The sequence below is a fragment of the Lepus europaeus genome, chromosome 9 (assembly GCF_033115175.1).
Source record: "Lepus europaeus isolate LE1 chromosome 9, mLepTim1.pri, whole genome shotgun sequence".
Classification (NCBI taxonomy): domain Eukaryota; kingdom Metazoa; phylum Chordata; class Mammalia; order Lagomorpha; family Leporidae; genus Lepus; species Lepus europaeus.
In genome coordinates, this window is record NC_084835.1 from 79,364,439 (window position 1) to 79,386,184 (window position 21,746).

The 21,746-nt window shown below is 38.7% G+C and overlaps 1 protein-coding gene across 2 annotated transcripts in view; it reads right to left on the reverse strand.

The window, feature by feature from the left end:
* Positions 1–10,168, reverse strand: part of DSC1 (desmocollin 1) — a 29,207-nt gene extending 19,039 nt beyond the window's left edge. For both annotated transcript variants that reach the window (XM_062200252.1, XM_062200253.1), the window contains exons 1-5: positions 10,106–10,168; positions 7,635–7,719; positions 5,540–5,742; positions 4,280–4,399; positions 3,324–3,479 (exon numbers count right to left, since the gene is read on the reverse strand). In XM_062200252.1, the coding sequence (XP_062056236.1) occupies positions 3,324–3,479; positions 4,280–4,399; positions 5,540–5,742; positions 7,635–7,719; positions 10,106–10,168 (627 nt within the window). The remainder of the gene's footprint in view (positions 1–3,323; positions 3,480–4,279; positions 4,400–5,539; positions 5,743–7,634; positions 7,720–10,105) is intronic.
* Between the last annotated feature and the right edge of the window lie 11,578 nt (positions 10,169–21,746).

A 21,746-nucleotide genomic window follows, 5' to 3' on the forward strand; every position in this document is an offset into this window, starting at 1 on the left:
GAAATCCTTTCCCCTTATGATTCTTGTATAGCTTGAAAAAAACCTCAGCATTTTCAGTTCTGTCACACTGTATTTTGCTTAAATGTATGCTATCTTCAAGTAAATCCAAACAGCTGCTAACAGGAGTTGAGAATTGAGTTTGATCTTGCGGTGAGAAACATGTAGTGTAGACTGAGCAGAGGGACAGGGAAAGCGGTGACACCAAGCTGAATGTGCATAGAACATGACTAGTGGCACATACAGAAAAGAGTAGAGGGATTCGTATGCCTGGAAAAGTATAATGTTGCAAGACAGTAAGTTTCTGGTAGATTAAGAAGGAACCAGATTGAAACCGAGTTTTTAAATGTACAGATTTTCCACAACACTCAAAGAGGAAAGATATTTGGGCCAGCGCCGCAGCTCACTAGGCTAATCCTTCACCTGCGGCACCGGCACCCCAGGTTCTAGTCCCAGTTGGGGTGCCGGGTTCTATCCTGGTTGTTCCCCTTCCAGTCCAGCTCTCTGCTGTGGCCCAGAAAGGCAGTGGAGGATGCCCCAAGTGCTTGGGCCCTGTACCCGCATGGGAGACCAGGAGGAAGCACCTGGCTCCTGGCTTCGGATCAGCGTAGCGCGCTGACCATAGCGGCCATTTAGGAGGTGAACCAACAGAAGGAAGACCTTTCTTTCTGTCTCTCTCTCTCTCTCTCTCACTGCCTAACTCCGCCTGTCAAAAAAAAAAAAAAAAAAAAAAAAAAAAAAGAGGAAAGATATTTGCTACTACTCTGTTTTAAAGAATAACTCGGTGTTGTCGAAGAAAGCTTTCTTATAGAACAGTTCTATGCCAATCTTGAGAAAACAACCTTATATGACTCTCTGAAAGATTAGATAAATTTAACGATTTAAGACCAACTCCTCAAACTATAATAGTATGTGACTCACTCAGAAAAATCTTCAGATGCCAAGATTTAACAATACAACAGGAGGCAACAGCAAGAACAGGGGCACAATAAAAGTATGCATTGAATTGAACACTTGACTACTATTTTTCATAATCTACAGAATCAGCTTGTTTCAAATAATAATCTTATTAATATTTAACATTTACATAGGTTACATGAAAGTAAATTGGAAATTGCATCAAAATCCCCAGATTTGAGGACAAAATCTTAGAGCATGTGCATTGTTTCATCTACCATTAGACTATCTCTATAAATAGCACCAACATTGAGAAGCACCAACATTGTGGCATTTAATGATCACAACCACTCTGAGTGATGTAAGACATTAGGAGCCTATAACAGAGAAGAACACAGATCATAAAGGTTGTGAGGTGCCTAAGAATACTTAACATCTGCTAATTTAGTAGATACTTAACACCTACTAATTTGCACAAGAATAAACCATCTAATATAAAAAAACTGATGAAATTTTTGATTCAATAGAAAACTATTACCAAGATATATTATTTTATAAGGCATATTTAAATTTTAACTCCTCCTTTGACAGAGAAGCCTTTTATTTCATTCCACCTCAAGTGATTTTATAATTGCATCATGTTGATATTTTGAAGCTATACTTAATTTAAAGAATTTTCCTAATTTGCAAGTGGTCTCTCTTAATGCAAGTTACCTGTGTTAGTGGGAATTAAGAAAGCACAAGTAATTCTGAAAGGAAAATTATTTAAAAGCCTAACTTTCAGAATAAAGTTCAAACTATTTTATTTGTTTTTTTAGAAAGTTAAAAATTGCAAAATAACTTTTAAAAAAAATTTTAAAGTATTCTCTCTCCTTCCACCAATGATCATGATAAAAAGCAAAGATATATAGCATATTGTCAAACAAGATCCTATTAAATGATTGATCAGCAGAACAGAAAATACAATGCAGATTGCCAAATGCAGAGTAGGCAGCTTTTTAATACTTAAGAGTAACTTTTAGAGTGACACCTTGTCTTCTTGTAAAACAACTGCAAACACAGCAGAGAACTGACATAGTCTTTACCAAGTATTTATTTTGCATATAAATAAAAAGATCAAAAAGGGTTCCTAAGGTTCTTTGCTCGAATGGGCTATTTTTAAGCAGTTTCAAACAACACTCCAACCAAGGTTTGTGGTTGTTGTTGATTCTTTTTAAGATGTAGAACTTTCTATAGCTGATATGTCTTTCTAGAACATTTAGTTATGCATTTGGCTTCCTCACAATTGTTTACTGTCATGGTTATGCTGTCATTATGTGACCACCAACTCCTACTCATCTTCCAGATGTCTGCTAAGATACTAGTCCCTGGATCCCCTATTATGAGATAATTTCTATTTTATATGCTCATTTTAGCAAGTCAGTTCTTCACTCTTATAAATTGAAGACAATACTATGAATTTAATTAATTATTATTCACCATCATTCCTAAGACTCACTATGAATTTCTCCTATACATCAGGTTAGACATCTCAACACTAAAGAGATGTGTGACATTTAAAACAAAAGAAGGAGTTACTTTTCAAAGGATTTAGAAATTGTCTTTGGTAGGATAAGATAGAATAGGATGGATTGGTAAATTTGTTCTGGATTATTAAGGAAGTAAAAAAGTACCCAAGGATCTTATTGGCAAAGACAGTGAGAGAGAGGAGAGGAAACCAGCACAGCACTATGTAGAAGGGCTGAAGCCATGAATCTAACACTAGCACACATTTAGAATCACCTTGGATTATGGAGTCCCAACCCAGAACAACATCACGTGGTTTAGAATATATAGCCGTGGTTGAGAATAATTGAGCTGTTTTATTATAGAGAACTTTGAACTCAATAAAATTCTGTTACTTCCCCATGATTCCACAGATAAAAGTCTGTCAAAATTGTTATTAAATTTTGAGATTTTATTTATTTGAACAGCAGAAAAATGGATAAGAAGGGAAAGACAGACACTGAGAGCGCCAAATCTTTACTCACAACAGCAGGGGTCAAATCAAGTCAGAATCTGGGCACTCCCACTTGGAACACAACCACTTGAGCCACCACCTCCTGCTTCCCTAGGGACACAGTAGCAGGAAGCTGAGGTTGGCAGTGGAGCTGGGATCTATCCTAAACACTCTGAGAAGGCATGCATGAACCCCAAGCAAGGTTTTCTAACCACTGCAATAAATATCTGCCCCATGTCATATTTTTTAGGCTTTCCGTTAGGTTTATTGATTTTACTATATTTACTGTTCCGCTTCATCAATGGCACCAATAGAAATTTTGAAGTTTGTGTTGCATGTTGATAAGACTTAAAATATATATAAGCAGAATTGGAAATATTAATAAACCAGTAAAAGATATAATTCTGAATAAATGTTTCAGTAATCCAACCTCAAATTTATCGTATTGCTCACGGTCAATGCTTCGTGTACAATAGATGTCTCCAGTTTCTTTCTCTATGTAGAACAAATTGAAAGGCTCTTTGTCCACTCCTTGTCCACTTATGGAATAAAAGACAGTGTAATTCTGTGCAGCATCAGACTGGATCTAAAATAATAAGCGACAATTTAGGTAAAGAACAAATATGTTGCAATAAATATCTTCAACCTAACTTCTTATAATTTTTAATCACTAACTCTCTTTCTTACTCATCTATTCTTTCCTGCCTCTGCTTATGTTTTCCAAATTTTCACCTGTCTTCTTCAATGTGCAGTCACATCACCTGCTTGTTCCTAAATTCTTTTATCATCCATATATTTATAAAACTTGTGGAGTGACACACCATTACCATTCCTAGTGACTTATTCTTATTCCTCTGTAAAGTGTAGGAACACTTTCAGTGATGGCGAATTATTTGGAATTGATAATTATATCATTTAAAAACGTATGGTAATTGCAATGCAACATCTCTTCCACAGTTAATTCTTTGAAATTGCAAAATTTCAAAATCACCACATGTTTGCATTCTACCTATGTGACACACACAGTCTTACTTGGGAAACAGAGCAGTGGGCATTTTTTAGAAGATAAATGTTAATTTAAGTGAAAAATAAATTAATGCAATTTTGTAGGCATGCTTGCTTTTCATGAGTGATAAAAGCCCTAGCATGGTATTTGGATAAATTTGGATGCCTACTAATGAACTTCAGAGAATCAAAATATAAAACACATTTCTCAATATCTAAAAATGATTTTTGGAAATTAGAACTATATTGGGTCAGTTCTATGTGATCATAGTTCTGGTGAATAATCATCCTATTTCTACTTGATTCACATAACATGCAATTAAATGAAAAATTAATCAACAAAAAATTGACATCTATAAAATCAAGTAAGATGAAATGTACCTGTTGAACATGCTGTGGAAATGGACCCAGTGAGTTCTCCATCAGAGAACATGGGATAGGAGCCCATTTTCTCTTAGTGCGCCTGAGGACTGTGTCTTTGGTCTGCCTTTTCCTAATGGCCTACATTTGATGAGAAGCAAAGAAACGTAGAGAAAATAAGTAAGGAGTTACACATAACAGTGTTGTGAATATTCTCTGTAGTATTTCTGTATTTTATAACAAGAGACAAACATACACGTACTGACACACAAATTAGATTTCAGACTACATTATATTTTCCAGTTCCACCTATCTGCTGATTCAACCACCTAACCAGTCAGAAATTTATAAGATCCCACCTGGAGACTCTACAGATCTCCCTAAAATGGATAATCTATCAACAAATACTTAAAAGTTGATTTTATTCCACTAGGCATGACACAATCCAAATCTGCTCAGATCCTTATTACAGGGCAAGTATTTATATACCCACATAAAAACACAAGGCAGCATTTGTTCAGTATGTTTTATTTTATGTATTCTGCAGGCTCTTTACAACTAGTACATAAAATCATGTTTCACAAGCCTAAAGAAAGTTCTAAATTCAGTGGAGTTTGTGTCATCCGAAGGAATCAAACTGGGAAACCCTCTTTTAAATTGAATCGCATTTTAATAAATAGATTTTATAGACCAAAATCATTTGCTGATTTTGCTCAAAGTGAGATGTGAGTTCCAACAACCCTCTCCATTCCCCATTTCTTGGTCCAGTCACCACCAGTCATTCCAAGAAAAATAGCCTAGCGTCAAAACACTGAAGCCTCAAGCCAATCCTGTAAACTGGCTGTGCCTCCACTCTGGAGAGAGGGACTTCTGTAATTCTCTATGAAGATGAGAGAAAGCTTTAGACAATCTCATCTCCTCCATGGGTTGGGAGAGAGCCACATGGGTGGAGTGTCACTTTTCACTGAGTCTGATATCCGCCCTACCTTGTCCTTATTCTTCAGGTTGGTTATTCTTGCTGCCACAACTCAATACACTCTCTGAAACCTCTGATATTCTGACTTGACTTTCTGGCCAGAGTCCTTCATCTTCATACACTTTTGCAAATAGCTCTACCATTTCTTAATAGTCTAGTCTGTATGCATATTAAATATAAGTGGAAAAGAACGACAAATGGTCAGTTAAGCACAATGATTCTAACCTGAAAGGAGGAGTATAAAATGAAAAAACTCTCATATGCTGATTAAAATACTAAATTACTGAAGATCATGCCGATTATACCTTTTTTCCTCTGGCTGACAATTCAACCTCTATTTCTTTTTGTTCCTGTCTCTGATAGTCTGAGAGAAAAATGGAAAAGCTCTTCCTTTCAGAAGACAAAATGAGGTCACGCGTTGTGTAAATTGAGCCATCTTCTAGAATTCGAAAGGCAGGGTCGCTAGGCAGGATTAGGCTGGCTGACTTGAGACACTCCTCCAGATTCACTGCAGGGAAGAAATTTCACAGCAATTTGTCAGATAAAACAGGAATAAAACAAGTTGTACAGGAATGGCAACTGCAAGTTGGTGCATGAGATACAGATAGAGGGGTGGTTCCACTTGAGCACCTGCTGTTCTAAAACTTAGGGACATGACAATTAAACACCTAAGTCAATGGAGTTATATTTCCTAGCTCTCTCATCATCAATTAACTTAAGAAATAAAATATTTTCCTAATATCACTGAATTTATTTTGTTTCCACCTTATCTCTTATTTATGGATTTGTGTGTGTGTGTTTGTGTGGGGTCTTCACCTTGACAACTTTTTGTCTTTATGATGGTGCAAAAACCATATTCATTTAGCTGAAAATTTACATGAAATTATGAATTTGGATATTTTTATGTGCTAGTAAAATGTGATATGTGGTAGCCTTCTCAGGATATTGGGCAGTGATCAATTCTATAATCAGAAATGTGCTATGTTGCCAAGCTATGATGTTTGGTAGGTCGAGTGTATAAAAATCCATGTTGAACTTTCAACAGATTTTTCAGGATATCAACCCACTGTAAGTTAAGGAACAGAGTGTGTGCATGTGTGTGTATGTGTGCACGCACAGAGAGATACTTTTGTTTTATAAAATATGTATTATATTTGTATGACAAATCAGTAGATTTTGGATGTGTTTGCAATAAATCTTCAACAGCTATAACAGGCTGGCTTCAAGTAAGTAAACTGGTCCATTTTAAAGTAATAGTCCTCTGTAATACTGAAAATAATCTTAGTGGGGAGAGAATTTAGCCGAGTGATTAAGACACCGACCAGTTAAGACAATTGCATCCCTCATTGGAATACCTGGTTTGATACTGGGCTCTGGCTTCTGACCAGCTTCCTGCTAATGCAGATCTTGGGAAGCAGCAGCAATGGCTCAAGTAACTGAGTTTCTCCCACCCAGGTGGGAGTCCTGCATTGCATTCTCAGCACTTGGTTTTGACTTGGATGTTGCAAGCTTTTGGAAAGTGAGCTGGTGGATGGGAGCTCTGTCTCTGTCTAGCTTTCTCTGTTTCTTTGGCTCTCAAATAAATAAATAAAATTCTTTTAAAAAGAAAATAATATTTCTATAACACATCTTTTTTTAAGATTTGATAAATGTAATGCTTAATATGTGTATGGTTATCCTCAAAATATTTCCTATACAGATTCATATTTAACACATTTAGTGTCTTTACTGTGTGTCTTTACAGTATAAACTATCTATCTTTTTAAGTATTTAAATTAGTTTATAGACATTTAAAACCAAGGCACTAGATAAAAGGCATTAGATAAAACTATGTCTGTCTTGGAAAAGGATAGCACTTCAGGTGTCAAAGTTTGCTTTCCAAATGAAAACTCAAGGCCAGTGAAAAACCTTGATGAAAAGAAGTCACCTTTGGACTCAGAATAACCAACCTGTCCTGTCCTGTCCTTCAGAAATGACTTTGGTTGTAAGATCCACCAAAATGTTATTTGTCATTCACAATATATGTTTTGAAATAAATCAAATAAATTCTTGGTACGTGCATATGCATTGTGATCAACCTCAGTTACAAATTTTATATTGGCAATTACATTTGAGACATCCTTTTCATGTCTAATCAATTAAAGAATCTTGGCTTTGGCCTAAGCCATAATAATTTAACACTCTAGTGTGTGCTAATCTTTCTGACAAGAAAAGTATACAGTAACTTTGGTATTTTAATTATTTTTAATTACCACCAAAAATCAAGTAGCCTATCTTTCATTATATGCCCAATATTAATGCCAAGTAGGTTCCACATAGGTTTTATACCTAACATTACAAGAGCAATCTGATGCTAATGCACCCAGTTACAACTACTAAATGCTTAATACAATTTCTCACCTTTGCCTACAAGTGTTGCAGCCTGAAGATGAGAAGGAACTTGAAGAGATATTTTCTGACAAGCATCGCAAAATAATAGCTGAACCTCAAAAGAAAGAAAAAACTCAGGAATTGCATTTGTCCACATATTTTTACATTATACTTTTGACCTACTGATAAAATATTATCAATTTTGGAAATAAGTTTAATATTTTAATTTCTGAAATATTCATTTTAAAAGGGAATAGCCAAGGCTAGCCTCCGCCTGCAGTGCCAGCATCCCATATGGGCTCTGGTTAGTGTCCCTGGTTGCTCTTCTTCCAATCCAGCTCTCTGCTATGGTCTGGGACAGTTGAGGCTGGCCCAAGTGCTTGGGCCCCTATACCCACATGGGAGACCCAGAAGAAGATCCTGACACCTGGCTTAGGATCAGCCAAGCTCCAGCCATCATGGCCATTTGGGGAGTTAACCAGCATATGGAAAATCTTTCTGTCTTTCCCTCTCCTTGTCTATAACTCTTCCTCTCAAAAAAATAAATAAAATCTTTTTAAAAGCAAATAAAAGTGAATAGCCAAGAAAGTGGTTTCAGGGATACCACAGGTATTTAGAATCAGTTAAAAAAAATAAGTAAATGAAGTTCTTGGTATGTAAATTATATTGTATAATTGTGAGAAAATCAGTTACGATTAATTCACTGACTTTTTAGAGATTATTACATCCAAGACCATTTGTAAATGTCATTCATTTTCTGTCTGTTTTCTTTCTGTTTATCAAATGACTGTTTTTTGATTCTTTAAATCAACTTACAGGCCAATTTTATGACCAGTTTTTCTCTGATGATATATTTCTAGAATTACAGATATATTGTTTGCATTGAGGAAAGAAAAGAAACTAACACTCATATTAGGATTTGCACTTCTTTCTCAAATCACTTCAAGTCTACTGCATATATGGTAGCAGTCTATTTACATAGTTTACAATTCTATAAACCCTCCTCAGGCGGATAATACAAAAAAACAGAAATAGTAAAAGTCACATTTGCATTGTTTTACTTTAAATAACTGCTTTTTTTTTTTTTTAAAAAAGACATTCTTATTGAAGTGAAGTGATTTCTTGTATGTTTATTCCTAATGTTAAAGAATGCACTAAATTTATATCTAAAGAACTTTTGAGCATAAAGCATGCTATTAGTAGTGCTCTAAATATAAAATGTTGAAGAAGCATTTCACAATTAAAAACATATACACTTACATATGCGTCTATCTGCCCATATACCAATCTATATATCCGTATATAGATAAGTGCAAACACACATCTATTTGCATACAGATAAGTTCATACTTATACATATATATGACATTTTCACAGGATATATTCACTCTCCACCCTCACCCTCATCTTCTTTTACCCCTGTGCTAGGGCCCCTCTGCAGGCAGAGCCAGTGGAGGATTCCTGTCATGAAGTCCTATTCCAGTCTTCAGGACAAGTCAGTGGCTTAGTGATGGAGCTGTGGTCAGACGTCTTTTTGGTCAATGTTGGGGTTAAGGATAAATGGGCATGGGATGAGTCAAAGGATATTGTACAAGGCAGGGACCAAAACCGCGAGAAATCTGGATAGAATCTCTTGGGAAATTTTCACAACATGTTATCCCACTAACTCAAGATGGTCTTGGAGTTCTGTTTTACTCAAGCAGTTGCAGGATGAGAAATTCACCTGTGATGCTGCATCATGTATTATTTATGTGGAGAATGTTTATTCCCATACAGGAAGGACTTCCAATACTGAAAATATAATTTAAAGCTAAAATATTCTGCTAAAACAAAGCAAAGAAAGGGAATTCACAGCTCAGAAATGCTGGATGGAGATGTGAAACAACTTCCTCTCCTCCATCCCCACCAAGAAAAAAAAAAATGTCAAGCTAAAGAAGGTTGCAAAGCTGTTAAAACCCAAAGTGAAAGGCGTTAATGCTATTTCCAGTGACTGTCACATCTTTCTTTATTATTGTTCTTAAGTTAAACTGCTTGCTGAAACTGAGTGCGGCCCTCCTCTTAGCTCTTCCTGAGTAAAATGAAGAAAATCGTGAATAATTCATATCCTCACCCAGAATCCTTTTCCTCTTCTTGCAGCACAATGGGACTCAGCCAGTTGAATAATAGGAACTTATTGAACAACTAATAGCAAAGCAAACTTCTGAATCTTCTTGCCTGAATGCCTGAGGAAAGTTTTCATCCCATGACTCCCAAGAAAAAGCACCCCACCCAGCGGGACTGCACAAGGCATTCCCTTGAGAAACCTGAACATCTTGACAGCAGGTGCTGGACACTGCCTCCCTGGCCCACAGGTCTCCCAACTCTCCCTGAATTTTTCTCAGATCTGTTTACATTTTCCCTGGCCTCCCAGCCCCTCCTCTACTCTCTCACAAGCCCCAGCTGGAAGAAGTGAGCGGGCAGTAACATGCTTGGGTTCCCTAATCCTCTGGTTAGCTACTCACCAGGAGAGAGAAAAGGAGCTGCTTACAGAAGATGCTCCCTGGGGCGGTGCAGGCCACAGCCATCAGAAGCAGTCCCGAAGGCCAGGGATGGCGAGCAGAGAAGAGGGAAGCCTGGGATGCAGATGAGGGCCCTTGGACAGGACTTGCTGCGCCACCTTGGCCCAGCTGAGCTTGCTTTGGAAGACAGTCAGGAGGCGCGTGACAGAGGACAAGAAGTGGCAGCAGGAGGATTGCTTTGCTCCTAGAGCCTGATCAGTCTTCCTCTTCCAATTCACTTCCCTCTGGATGTAAAGAGGTTTGCCCACAAGTGGGGAGAGTGAGGCGCAGGACACCCCAACCCCAGTCACTAGCTCCTCCTCACAGCAGCTTTCAAAATTTCCCCTGCCACTTAACACATAGGCCCAAGCAGGAGGGAACACCCTCCACCCTCAGCCCTCCTCCTTCCCCCCAGGTCCATGCGAGGAAGTCCTTCCCAGTCATTACCCCCTCCTACGGCCTCCCCTCCTTCATGGCCTTATTAACCTGCCTTGCCCCCTGGGTACAAACATAAATCGTGCACGAACTCCCTGCAAGGAGGTGATGCCTCCTCAGCTGCCATTGGCAGCTCAGGGGACACAGCCTGTGTAATCACAGTCAGCAGTCCTTATCTCCTCATCAAGCGTTTAGGTGTAGTCTGCCATCCAGCACCGTGGCTCTGCCAGGGACCCAGCAACTTCACACATGCCTGTGTCTACTCCCACAGTCTGTCTACTGTCATCTAAGAGTCACAGAGAACTCGCCACAGCGTATACCTCACGAAAGCAAAATAGTAAAGAGTCAGGATACAATTTCCACACTGCTTTTCCTTTGTTACTCATGAAGCCATTTTTTTGTCCTTATCTTATTTTCAAGGAAATCATGTCTCTCTAAAATCCCTCCATTCACCCTAACCTCTTGCACATTGCATACAGGATTTCATGACCTGACCTAATGATACAACGATGTCAGCAAGTTTAGGGTTTTTTTTAAACATTAATTTAATTTTTTAAGATTTATTTATTTATTTGAAAGTCAGAGTTACACAGAGAGAGGAGAGGCAAAGAGAGAGAATCTTCCATCCCCTGGTTGACTCCTCAATTGGCCAGAACAGCCGGAACTGCGCCGATCTGAAGCCAGGTGCTTCTTCAGGATCTCCCACGTGGGTGCAGGAGCCTAAGGACTTGAACCATCTTGTACTGCTTTCCCAGGCCGTAGCAGAGAGCTGGATAGGAAGTGGATCAGCCAGGACTAGAACCGGCGCCCATATGGGATGCCGGCATTGCAGGCAGCGGCTTTATCTGTTAGGCCACAGCGCTGGCTCCTTAACATTAATTTTAAAACTCTTCAATTGGGGGTAATTCAGTGAGCTCAAAGATTTTGATTGCACTCAGCAGCTGTGAAGGAACTTAGGGGATGACAGTAAATATTTTCAGATGCTAGCTGCTTACTTTGAGATATATAGAAAGAAGTGGAATTCAAAGTTGCTGAACCACTGCTGCAAATTAAGAATCATAATAGACATTTCTGTGACTCCTCCCAGCAGGCCAAAGAGGGCTCCTTTTAGGGGAGGATAAAATGCCATGAGAGTAAGGTAAGTGCTTGTTCTTTGTGCTTCAACTTACAGAAAGTGGAGAAGAAGGTATTCGAATCCAGGTTTGTCTGCCACCAAAGCGTTGCTCTTATTTTTATCTGCATGTTTGTTTTTGCAAGTTTTTTAAAGATATACAACCAGTGGGGCCGGTGCTGTGGCTCAGTAAGTTAATCCTCCGCCTGAAGCGCTGGCATCCCTTATGGACACTGGTTCTAGTCCCGGCTGCTCCTCTTCTGATCCAGCTCTCTGGTATGGCCTGAGAAAGCAGTGGAAGATGGTCCAAGTGCTTGGGCCCCTGCACCTGCTCGGAAGAAGCTCCTGGCTTCTGGTTTTGGATCGGCTCCACTCCAGCCCATTTAGGGAGTGAATCAGCTGATGGAAGACCTCTCTCTGTGTTTCTCCCTCTCACTGTCTTTAAGTCTACCTCTCAATAAATAATAAATAAAATCTTTTTTAAAAAGATATACAACCAGATTTATTAATTGAACAATTATCTAAGGGCCCCGAAACCAGACACTGACCTCTGCTAGGAGAGAGCATCATACAGGAAGAATAAAGAGGACAAAAAAACAGGATTTTTTTTTTAAAATGCACATTTCTTAAAGAACACACAAAAAAGTTTGAAAGAGTAAAAGGGGCTGGCGCCACAGTTCACTAGGCTAATGCTCCGCCTATGGTGCCGGCACCCCGGGTTCTAGTCCCAGTTGCTCCTCTTCCAGTCCAGCTTTCTGCTGTGGCCAAGGGAGGGCAGTGGAGGATGGTCCAAGTGCTTGGGCCCTGAACCCATATGGGAGACCAGGAGGAAGCACCTGGCTCCTGGCTTTGGATCAGCACAGCGCGCCGGCCGTGGCAGCCATTTGGGTGATGAACCAACGGAAAGGAAGACCTTTCCCTAAGTCTCTCTCTCTCTCTCTTTCTCTCTCTCACTGTCTAGCTCCGCCTGTTGAAAAAAAAAAAAGAAAGAGTAAAAGGAGGAGCCATAGCCAATATTAAGTATCTGAGCAATTTAGAGAAAAATTAAAGGACAAGTTAAGAATAGACCATTGAATTCTCTGTTCGGAATAAATAATTCATTTAAGTATATAAATTTTCTATAATTGGTTTTTCCTTCATGAATTTATGGTCAGAGAATTTAAATGTAAAGATCAACATGACCCTTGCATTTATTTAGATTTTAGATTAAATTACATTAAGAAAATACGCATATCTATTAATTTAATGAATGTGTTTTAAGGAAATACAGTGACAAGTCTCACAAGAGTTGTTTATGCACAGCCAGCCTGCAAAAAGAGCTGGTTATGAATAGCCTCAAAGTCTCAAAACAGCCATTTACAGGTAGAGCCACAATCTCCATCAGGTGACTCAATTTATTCTAGGACTATAGACTGGCAAGGATGCTGTGCATGTTGATGAATCATGACGAGGCACTTCATTTTAAATACACATGGCTGAGGATAACAGAAACTACAACACTAAAATCAGGAAGTGTGATCTCAGTACGAGAACAGTGCATGAGCAAAGAAAAAAGAAATCTTGGCTATAAAGTCATTTAGGGTCCTATGGTAGCATAGGATATATATGTAAATATACTGCAGTGGAAAGCACCTTAAATTTTATTAGAATTGTAAGCTATCTGGATAAAGGGTTATTAAAAATTATGAGTACAGAATGTTATCTGGTAATTACTAGCAATGGTCTCTTAAAGCTGTTTTCATAGAATACTGATTAATTTTACATAAAGTGACCATTCCCCATTATTATCAAAACTACTGTCAGACTTATAAAGAGAAATGTCAGCACACATGGCTAGATGATTTAAACCCTCTATTCAGCATACATACCTAACTCAAACTTACTCAAGAGAAACTAAACAAAACAAAATTCCTTTATCCTTAAGGATAAGGAAATTTGCTAGGGCATGTAACTGGGAAGTTCAGGGATATCCTAAAGTCAGGCATAAGTTGTCGCCACCACTTAGCTCTGCCTTTCTTTGTGCCGGTTTCATTACCATTCAGCTCTCAATGCAGAAGCAAAGATGGCCACCAATAGGGCTAAAGTTACATTCTATTGGCTTAGCAATCCACTGTTGAAAGAGCATGCCTTTCTCCCAACAGCTTGAGCAATTGACCCGGACCATTGACCCAGACCTTGCACATAAGCCAACAGTCATGGGGTAATAGCTACATCACATGCCCAAGAAGCTTAGAAGAAGCCATTGCCCCAAGACAATTGTGTGCTACAGTCAGGAGAAGGGAGAATAGCAGCTCAACAGACAAATCAACAGCTATTCACTAAGCTTACCTTTTCCTTACCATCATTTCAGTATCAGTCAATTATCCAACCATTATTCATTAACACCTTCTACATGCTAAGCATTATCCATGGTGCTGGACGTGGTGGCTGCCCTTGTGAAGCTTAAAATTTTCTATGAGTATTTGTTTTCAAATCCGTAGAGAAGTGAATATAATACATTTTTAGGCCTGTATTCATTTCCTGCTATTTCTTTCAATTATTATTTTATTTGATGTTCTTAAAAGTTAAATGTTCAAAAGTATTCAGATTTTATTGTATGCAAATGAAATTTTACTATCAACTATTTATCTTATATGTTAGGAATTGAATTATTAAATGTTCATTTTTTTAAAGATTTATTTATTTATTTGAAAGGCAGAGTTACAGAGGCAGAGGCAGAGAGAGAGAAAGTCTTCCATCTGCTGGTTCACCCTCCAAATGGCCTCAGTAGCTAGAGCTGGGCTGATCTGAAGCCTGGAGCTTCTTCCAGGTCTCCCACATGGGTGCAGGGGCCCAAGCACTTGGGCCACCTTCTACTGCTTTCTCAGGCCATAGCAGAGAGCTGGATTGGAAATAGAGCAGACAGGACTGGAACAGGCACACATATGGGATGCCTACACTGCAGGTTGTGGCTTTACCCGCTAGGCCACAGTATCAGCGCCTAAATGTTGATTTTTAAACATGAGAATATAAACTCAGTATCTAAACTTGGCTAAGATAGAAAATTAGGGAAGAAATCACACCTATAATCTGAAAGCAATCATCTATCATCAGTCTTTGCAGTCTAGTTTCTGTGTATAGGATTTTTGACACTTTTAAACTATGCTACGAATGTAACTTTGCGATGTGCTTTTTCCCTTTAATAGTACAAAGAGTCTCCTATATCATGACATTTGTCCTATGTCTTTACAAGCCCTATACAAATACCATGTTAGTAACTGTAATAAATTCCTTCAAATAAATGTAACACAGTTGATTTATTTAATCACTTCTTAATATTGTGCATTTAAGCTATTACTAGTTTTTAATTACTATAAAAACCTTGTTTATATATAAATCTCTTTCTAGAATCAGTATTATTTCCTGAACTAGAGTTTCACAATTGGAGTTCTGTATCAAGATATAAGGGATTTAGTGGTGCTTGGTGAATAAAATAAACTTGCAACACAAAAGAAAGAGTATAAATGTGTATTCTCACTGACAAAGAATGTTACAACAAATATCCTACCCGGATTGAATATCATGATTTTATTTTTAAAATGCCACTAGTTTGATAAGCAAGAAATCAGTTATAATTGGAATTATTTACCTTGTCATAACTTTGAGCGTTCATCTAGTGCTGACAAACCATTACATTTCCCTTTTCATGAATATGCACCTTTAGTATGTTGGCTCATATTTGAAATTGTGAGGAAATTAAGATACTTAAAATAAACCAACTGAGCTAATAATTATCCCTTTTCAATGGGGATTTTTTTTGAGATGAGAAAATTGTTACCCCTTTTAATTGCTAGCCATTATTACATCTTTGTAATTGAATCTGAGGACATGAAAAAGTGACTTTGCCTTATAAGTCCACTGAAACTCTAATCTTACCCAATAAACCATTAATATTTCTGAACTGACAACCACAAAAATCACTCAGAGCTTTATAAATTGATGTGCAGGCCGGGTTGAAAAGCAAATGTTGTCATTTCTCCAGCAAATGTGATGCACACTCAGCGGAATCTTTTTTTTTTTAAAAGAATTATTTTATTTATTTGAATTACAGATACAGGGAGAGGTAGAGCCAGAGAGAGAGAGAGGTCTTCCATCCACTGGTTCACTCCCCAAATGTCCTCAATGGCCAGAGCTGAACTGATCTGGAGCCAGGAGCTAGGAGCCAGGAGCCAGGAACCAGGAGCTTCTTCTGGGTCTCCCACGCAGGTACAGGGGCCCAAGGACCTGGGCCATCTTCTACTGCTTTCCTAGGCCATAACAGAGAGCTGGATGGGAAGAGGAGCAGCCAGGACTCGAACCGGCACCCATATGGGATGTTGGTACTGCAGGCTGGGGCTTTAACCCACTGAGCCACAGCACTGACCCAGAGGAATCATTTTTAATTTCTGCTACTGAACTAAAAATAAAACCTACTCCTCAAGGTTCTTGCAACTGGCTTTGGGAATAACAAAAATACATGTCCATTGATTTTTGAAGGGTTTCATGAAATATCCCTAGGAATTTTATGTACCTAAGACTAATCTAACAAGCAGACTCATTCCAATGGTTCAGATGCTGTGCTGCAGTTCTACGAGTGAGGATGATGGGTTAGAGTGCTGGTATTTCTAATAGCTACTATAAGTTGCCATTACTTCTCATGTACTGAGAAATTATTAGAAAGATGAAAACAGGAAATTGAAACTGTTTTGCATGATCCTAGAAAATACTTTTTAGCATGGATAGAGAAGAATGTAGATTGTGTTGTCTTTTAGTGAAAGATTCCTTTTCTCTATATGAATTTGAATTAGAAACCTTTGGAGATGTGCGTGAGCACCTGCACACTTATCTTTTTTATATTTTAAGTTTTTTTTCAAAGTAACCTTTTATTTAATGAGTACAAATTTCACTAGCACACTTATTTTTCCCCTAAGATGGATCAAAGTTCTTAGCTACAATGTAAAACCCAAGGTTTACCATGCTTAGCTTAGAACACTTTGCTAACACTTGCTATTTGCCATTGTTCTGGAAGATACGTACATTTTGCCAAAGGCCAATGGTGTTACTTTACTCTGTTTTGAATGCTAGGGAATATATTTTTGTACCATTGTGTGCTGCAGATTGCACTATTGGAGATGAGAGGGTGGATTTGAGGTTTGTCCTCAACTCTTAGGGTAGAAGATGAAGTTTTCATAATAATAAAAAAGAGTTTACAGGGAACAGAAAAAGGGTATACAGGGACAACTGAAGACGGGATGCTAGGGCAAAGCTGGAAGTAGGAAGGATCCATGAAGGACTTCTTAGGTCTCAGGATTATTTTATTTCACTTATTACGTTTGAACTTGAAAAGAATTTTTATTTCTTTAATTGTTTGGATTGTCCCTTATGTTGTAAAATAAATAAATAAAAAATGTGTGTGTGTGTGTGGAGAGAGGGAGAGAAAGAAAGGGAGAACCAACCAAGGCTAGGAAAAGAATCAACACAGAAACCAAGCAATAGAAATAAAGTAGCCTACAATTTACATTGTCTCTAAGCAGCCTGAAAAATGCCCTGTTTACCTAACATACCTAGCATAATACAGTCTGGCAGAATATTTTAAAAAATGAAATGCAAAGTATTTAACAATTTTTATAGTCTTTTTTAAATAAATTAATTGTATACATCTCAACGAACTAAAATAGTTAAAAACACAACACTCAAGATTTATAAATTATATGGAGCAAAAATACAGCCAGCAGTAATGGTAAACAACTTGATGGAAACACTCAACATTGAACATCTACTTGACTACAATATTGAAAATTAGCAAAAAGGAAAGAAAAAATGCAAAAGGAGAAAAAAGACATGATGTAATGTGACAGAAAAGAGAAGTTGAAAAATTTAACTCAACTGGTTTCCCTGGGTACATATCATGCTGTGCATTGCATCAAGATTTGCTCAAATGAAAGTGAAAAGCGACATTGTCACAGTAATTCAGAGAATGACCATAGGACTGGGGACAAGGGAATGACACTTAAAACACTCAGGGTAGAAGGGCCAGGGAGATCTTTCCAGAAATTTTGCATTTTGAGTCCGAAGGGAATATAGTAATGTGCAAAATAAGTAGGAAAGATGTTTGACGACATAATGGCACAGTGAGCTAGATCGCCAGTGGGAGTAAAGCAGTTCTGCAGAGCTGGAACACAGGGAAACACAACAAAACAGAGACATTATTTCAGAGCTCATTAAGAAAAATACCAGTGATGAATTTGGAATAATCTCTCTGAGTTGCGCAATTTATAAATTTCATGCTGTTATCTGCATGGTGAAAAATTTACAAATCAAAGAATATAAGACAAGGACTTTTGAAACTTAATATTGAAGTTCTTTATGGTCTAAACAATTCAGATTCCAAATTTCCGAACTCTCAACAAATTTCAGTTAACATGAATGGCATAGAGGGGCCGGCGCCATGGCTCACTTGATTAATCCTCCGCCTGCAGCGCCGGCATCCCCTATGGGCACTGGGTTCTAGAGCCGGTTGCTCCTCTTCCAGTCCAGCTCTCTGCTGTGGCCCGGGAGAGCAGTGGAGGATGGCCCAAGTGCTTGGGCCCTGCACCCGCATGGGAGACCAGGAGGAAGCACCTGGCTCCTGGCTTCGGATGGCGTAGTTCCAGCCATAGCAGCAATTTGGGGGTGAACCAACGGAAAGAAGATCTTTCTTTCTGTCTCTCTCTCACTGTCTAACTGTCAAAAAAAAATGAATGGCATAGGGTGGAGAAATCTTTACTATTGTAGTGATGTTACACAACAAATAGACAAAACATACATTACAAAGAATTTTTTAGAATCTGTTTTTCCATTTTCATTAAGAAAGTATATAAGAACTTTCCACTGATATAGTGTATATGTAGAATAGAAATGTGATAAAGGAAAGACAGTAACTCATGAATATTTTTGGACAACACAAGAATACACTTTTCCACTTTACTATGGTATCCTTTATATTAATAAAGAGTGATTAACATTAAACAAAAGAAATTGCACCCATGAAAGAATATTTTTATAAAATGGCTTCATTTAGCCATAGGGCTCAAATTATCATTGCGTTAGAACACTTCTGAAATCATTGCTAAGAGACAATTTCCCAGCATGGGAAAAATTCCAGGAAAATGAGTCTACAAAATGCTCTTTCGGGATTCCCAGGTCCCATTCTCAAGAGTCTGGACTCAGGGCCGGCGCCGTGGCTCACTAGGCTAATCCTCCACCTGCAGCGCCGGCACAGCAGGTTCTAGTCCCGGTCAGGGCGCCGGATTCTGTCCCGGTTGCTCCTCTTCCAGGCCAGCTCTCTGCTATGGCCCGGGAGTGCAGTGGAGGATGGCCCAAGTGCTTGGGCCCTGCACCCCATGGGAGACCAGGAGAAGCACCTGGCTCCTGGCTTCGGATCAGGGCGGTGCGCCGGCCGCTGCGTGCCGGCCCCGGCAGCCATTGGAGGGTGAACCAATGGCAAAGGAAGACCTTTCTCTCTGTCTCTCTCTCTCACTGTCCACTCTGCCTGTCAAAAAAAAAAAAAAAAAAAAAAAAAAAAGAGTCTGGACTCAGGTTGCAGGGGGCTCAACATTTTGCCAGGCCCTGATACTGCTATTCTAGAATGAATCCCCTAAATATTAATAAGTATCTGTTTCGTTTCCAGTATACTGCCAGAAACTGTGAGAAAAGTAAAATGAGTAAGGGAAAACAACCAATGCGCTAAAAATGTATACAGCATTGTTAAGCAGACAAAAAAGTTTGTATAGCACTGAATGAACAAAGTTATAATCACATGCTAAACACTGGCATAGGATGTAAGTTCTTCAGGCATTCAGGAAAAGGTCATTCAGTGTCGACTGGGAAACTCAGAATGCCAGGCAATCAGCACCTGTGAGTGAGCCAAATACTAGGTGACCTGTGGGGAATGCAAGTGTAAGACTAGGGGCCCTGAGTTGACACAAACTGAAACTACACGAAAAGCAAGGCGAGACACATCAAGGCTGCCCTCCCGTCCTCCTGGCTGTAAACGCAACCGATTTCAGAGGTGAGTATATCCTGGAAGTGGAGAATTAAATGTAAGGAGGAGTTAGATGAAGAAAAGGGAGGGTGGGCAGCACCTGAACCCGGGGAGACACAGGTGTGTATGTGAACAGGGGGTGAGCAACACGGAGAAGGGGACAAGCCAAGTCCACGCAGAGACCAGCTTTAGCCAGCTGGTTTTTACTGTGTCCCTTCTTTGGGCTTTTAGGGCCTCTACTCACGGTATAATAAAAGAAGCAGATGAAACAAACATTATAACACAGCATGACGAAATAACTGTGTCAGAATGCCATGAAAGTACATAGGGGAAAGATAACTCAACATAGGAGATAAAGAAAACAATGGGAGTGGATCTGATTTGTCACAAGGAGGACAGGATATTTGAGCTGAGCTTGAAAAACAGACAGAAGTTGGCCAGATAAAGAGGCCAAAGGAAGGCTGTTCATCCTTGAAGCGTTTGATCAGCACCCATAAATGTGAAAGAACTGTGTTTATTCAGGGAACTGTCAAACTTTACTATGTGGGCAGAACTTGAAGCTGTATCATGTGAAGAGTGGTTCAGTAGTTGGAAACTTTTGTCCCATCCCCTCTTCCCCCTTCAAAAATGATTGAAAGGTAACATTATCTGAGCAGGCTTCAAAAATTCATGGAAAACTCACATTCTCTTTTAATTCCATTTTCTCCCAACTTATTGAAGCCCCCTCATGTAATATTCTTTCCAAATATTTATCACATGGGCAAAGCTTACGTGTGCTTTTTATTCTTGTTATGTTTTAGAACAGCTTTAGGTTTATGGAAAGATTGCAAAGTGCAGAGAGCTCCTATGTATTTCATACTTGCCTTCCCCTATTGCTAATATCTAATGGCAGATTTGTTAGAATTAATAAATCAAATATCAATATGAAGGAAATTCAGAAAATTTATGAAAAAAGGAAATTAACAGGTTTATTTTGGTGCAGTTTTGAAATCTATGCATTTTTTTCATAAAGCACATTTTTTATGAACTTTTAAAAAATGGATTCCTTTTCTAGTTGTTTTTAAATTTGTTTATTTCAGAGTCAGAAAGACAGAGAGAGGAATAGACAGACAGACAGGTAGGCAGAGGTAGCTCCCACCCCGGGTTCACTTCCAAAATGTCCACAACAGCCCAGGCTTTGATAGGTTCAAGCCAGGAACCTGGAGCTCAGTTCACGTCTCCTATGTGGGTGGCAGAGATGCAGCCACTTGAGCCATCCATCACTTGCTACTTCACATTGGCAGGGTGCTGGCATCAGGAGAGGAGCTGAGACTGGAACCCAGGCACTGCCACATGGGATCTGGGCATCCTACCCAGCACCTTAACCTCTAGATAAAACATTTGCCCAGTTGCATTTTGTTTCTGTAATTGTGGATTAGCATGTAATCCTTGCACACTTTTCAACACATATACATAGTTGAAACTGACTATACTGGGCACTCAACCTTTCCATTTCCTTACCTTTTATTTTTCCATTAACTTTTTGAAAATCCTTCTGGTGTGTGGATTTCAGTCTTCTGTGCTGAAGTAAACTTTTAATTCCATTTTCCACGAACTTATTGAAATACTATTGTACAATATTATTAACTAAAGCTCATTGTTCTTTTCAGATTGATGTTATGTCCTTTTCTATCCCAGGATCCATGCAGAGTACCATGTTACATTTAGTTACTCTGTCTCAATAGGTGCCTCTTGGCTCTAAAGGTCTCTTGTACTTTCCTTGTTTTTGATGACCTTGGCAATTTTGAGAACTGGACAGGTATCATATGTTCTACTGGGACTTGTCTGATGTATCTTTCATACTTAAACAAGGAATTTCACATTTTCATCACATTATATCATGGTACAAATATAAATATGACATCTCACACTTGTTTTGAAACATGCTAAGAAGCAGAAAAATATTCAAAGGGAAATAAAGAGAAAGATTTAAATACACTATTAAGAAGGACTCAGGATTAAAGGGAAGGAAGTTGTTT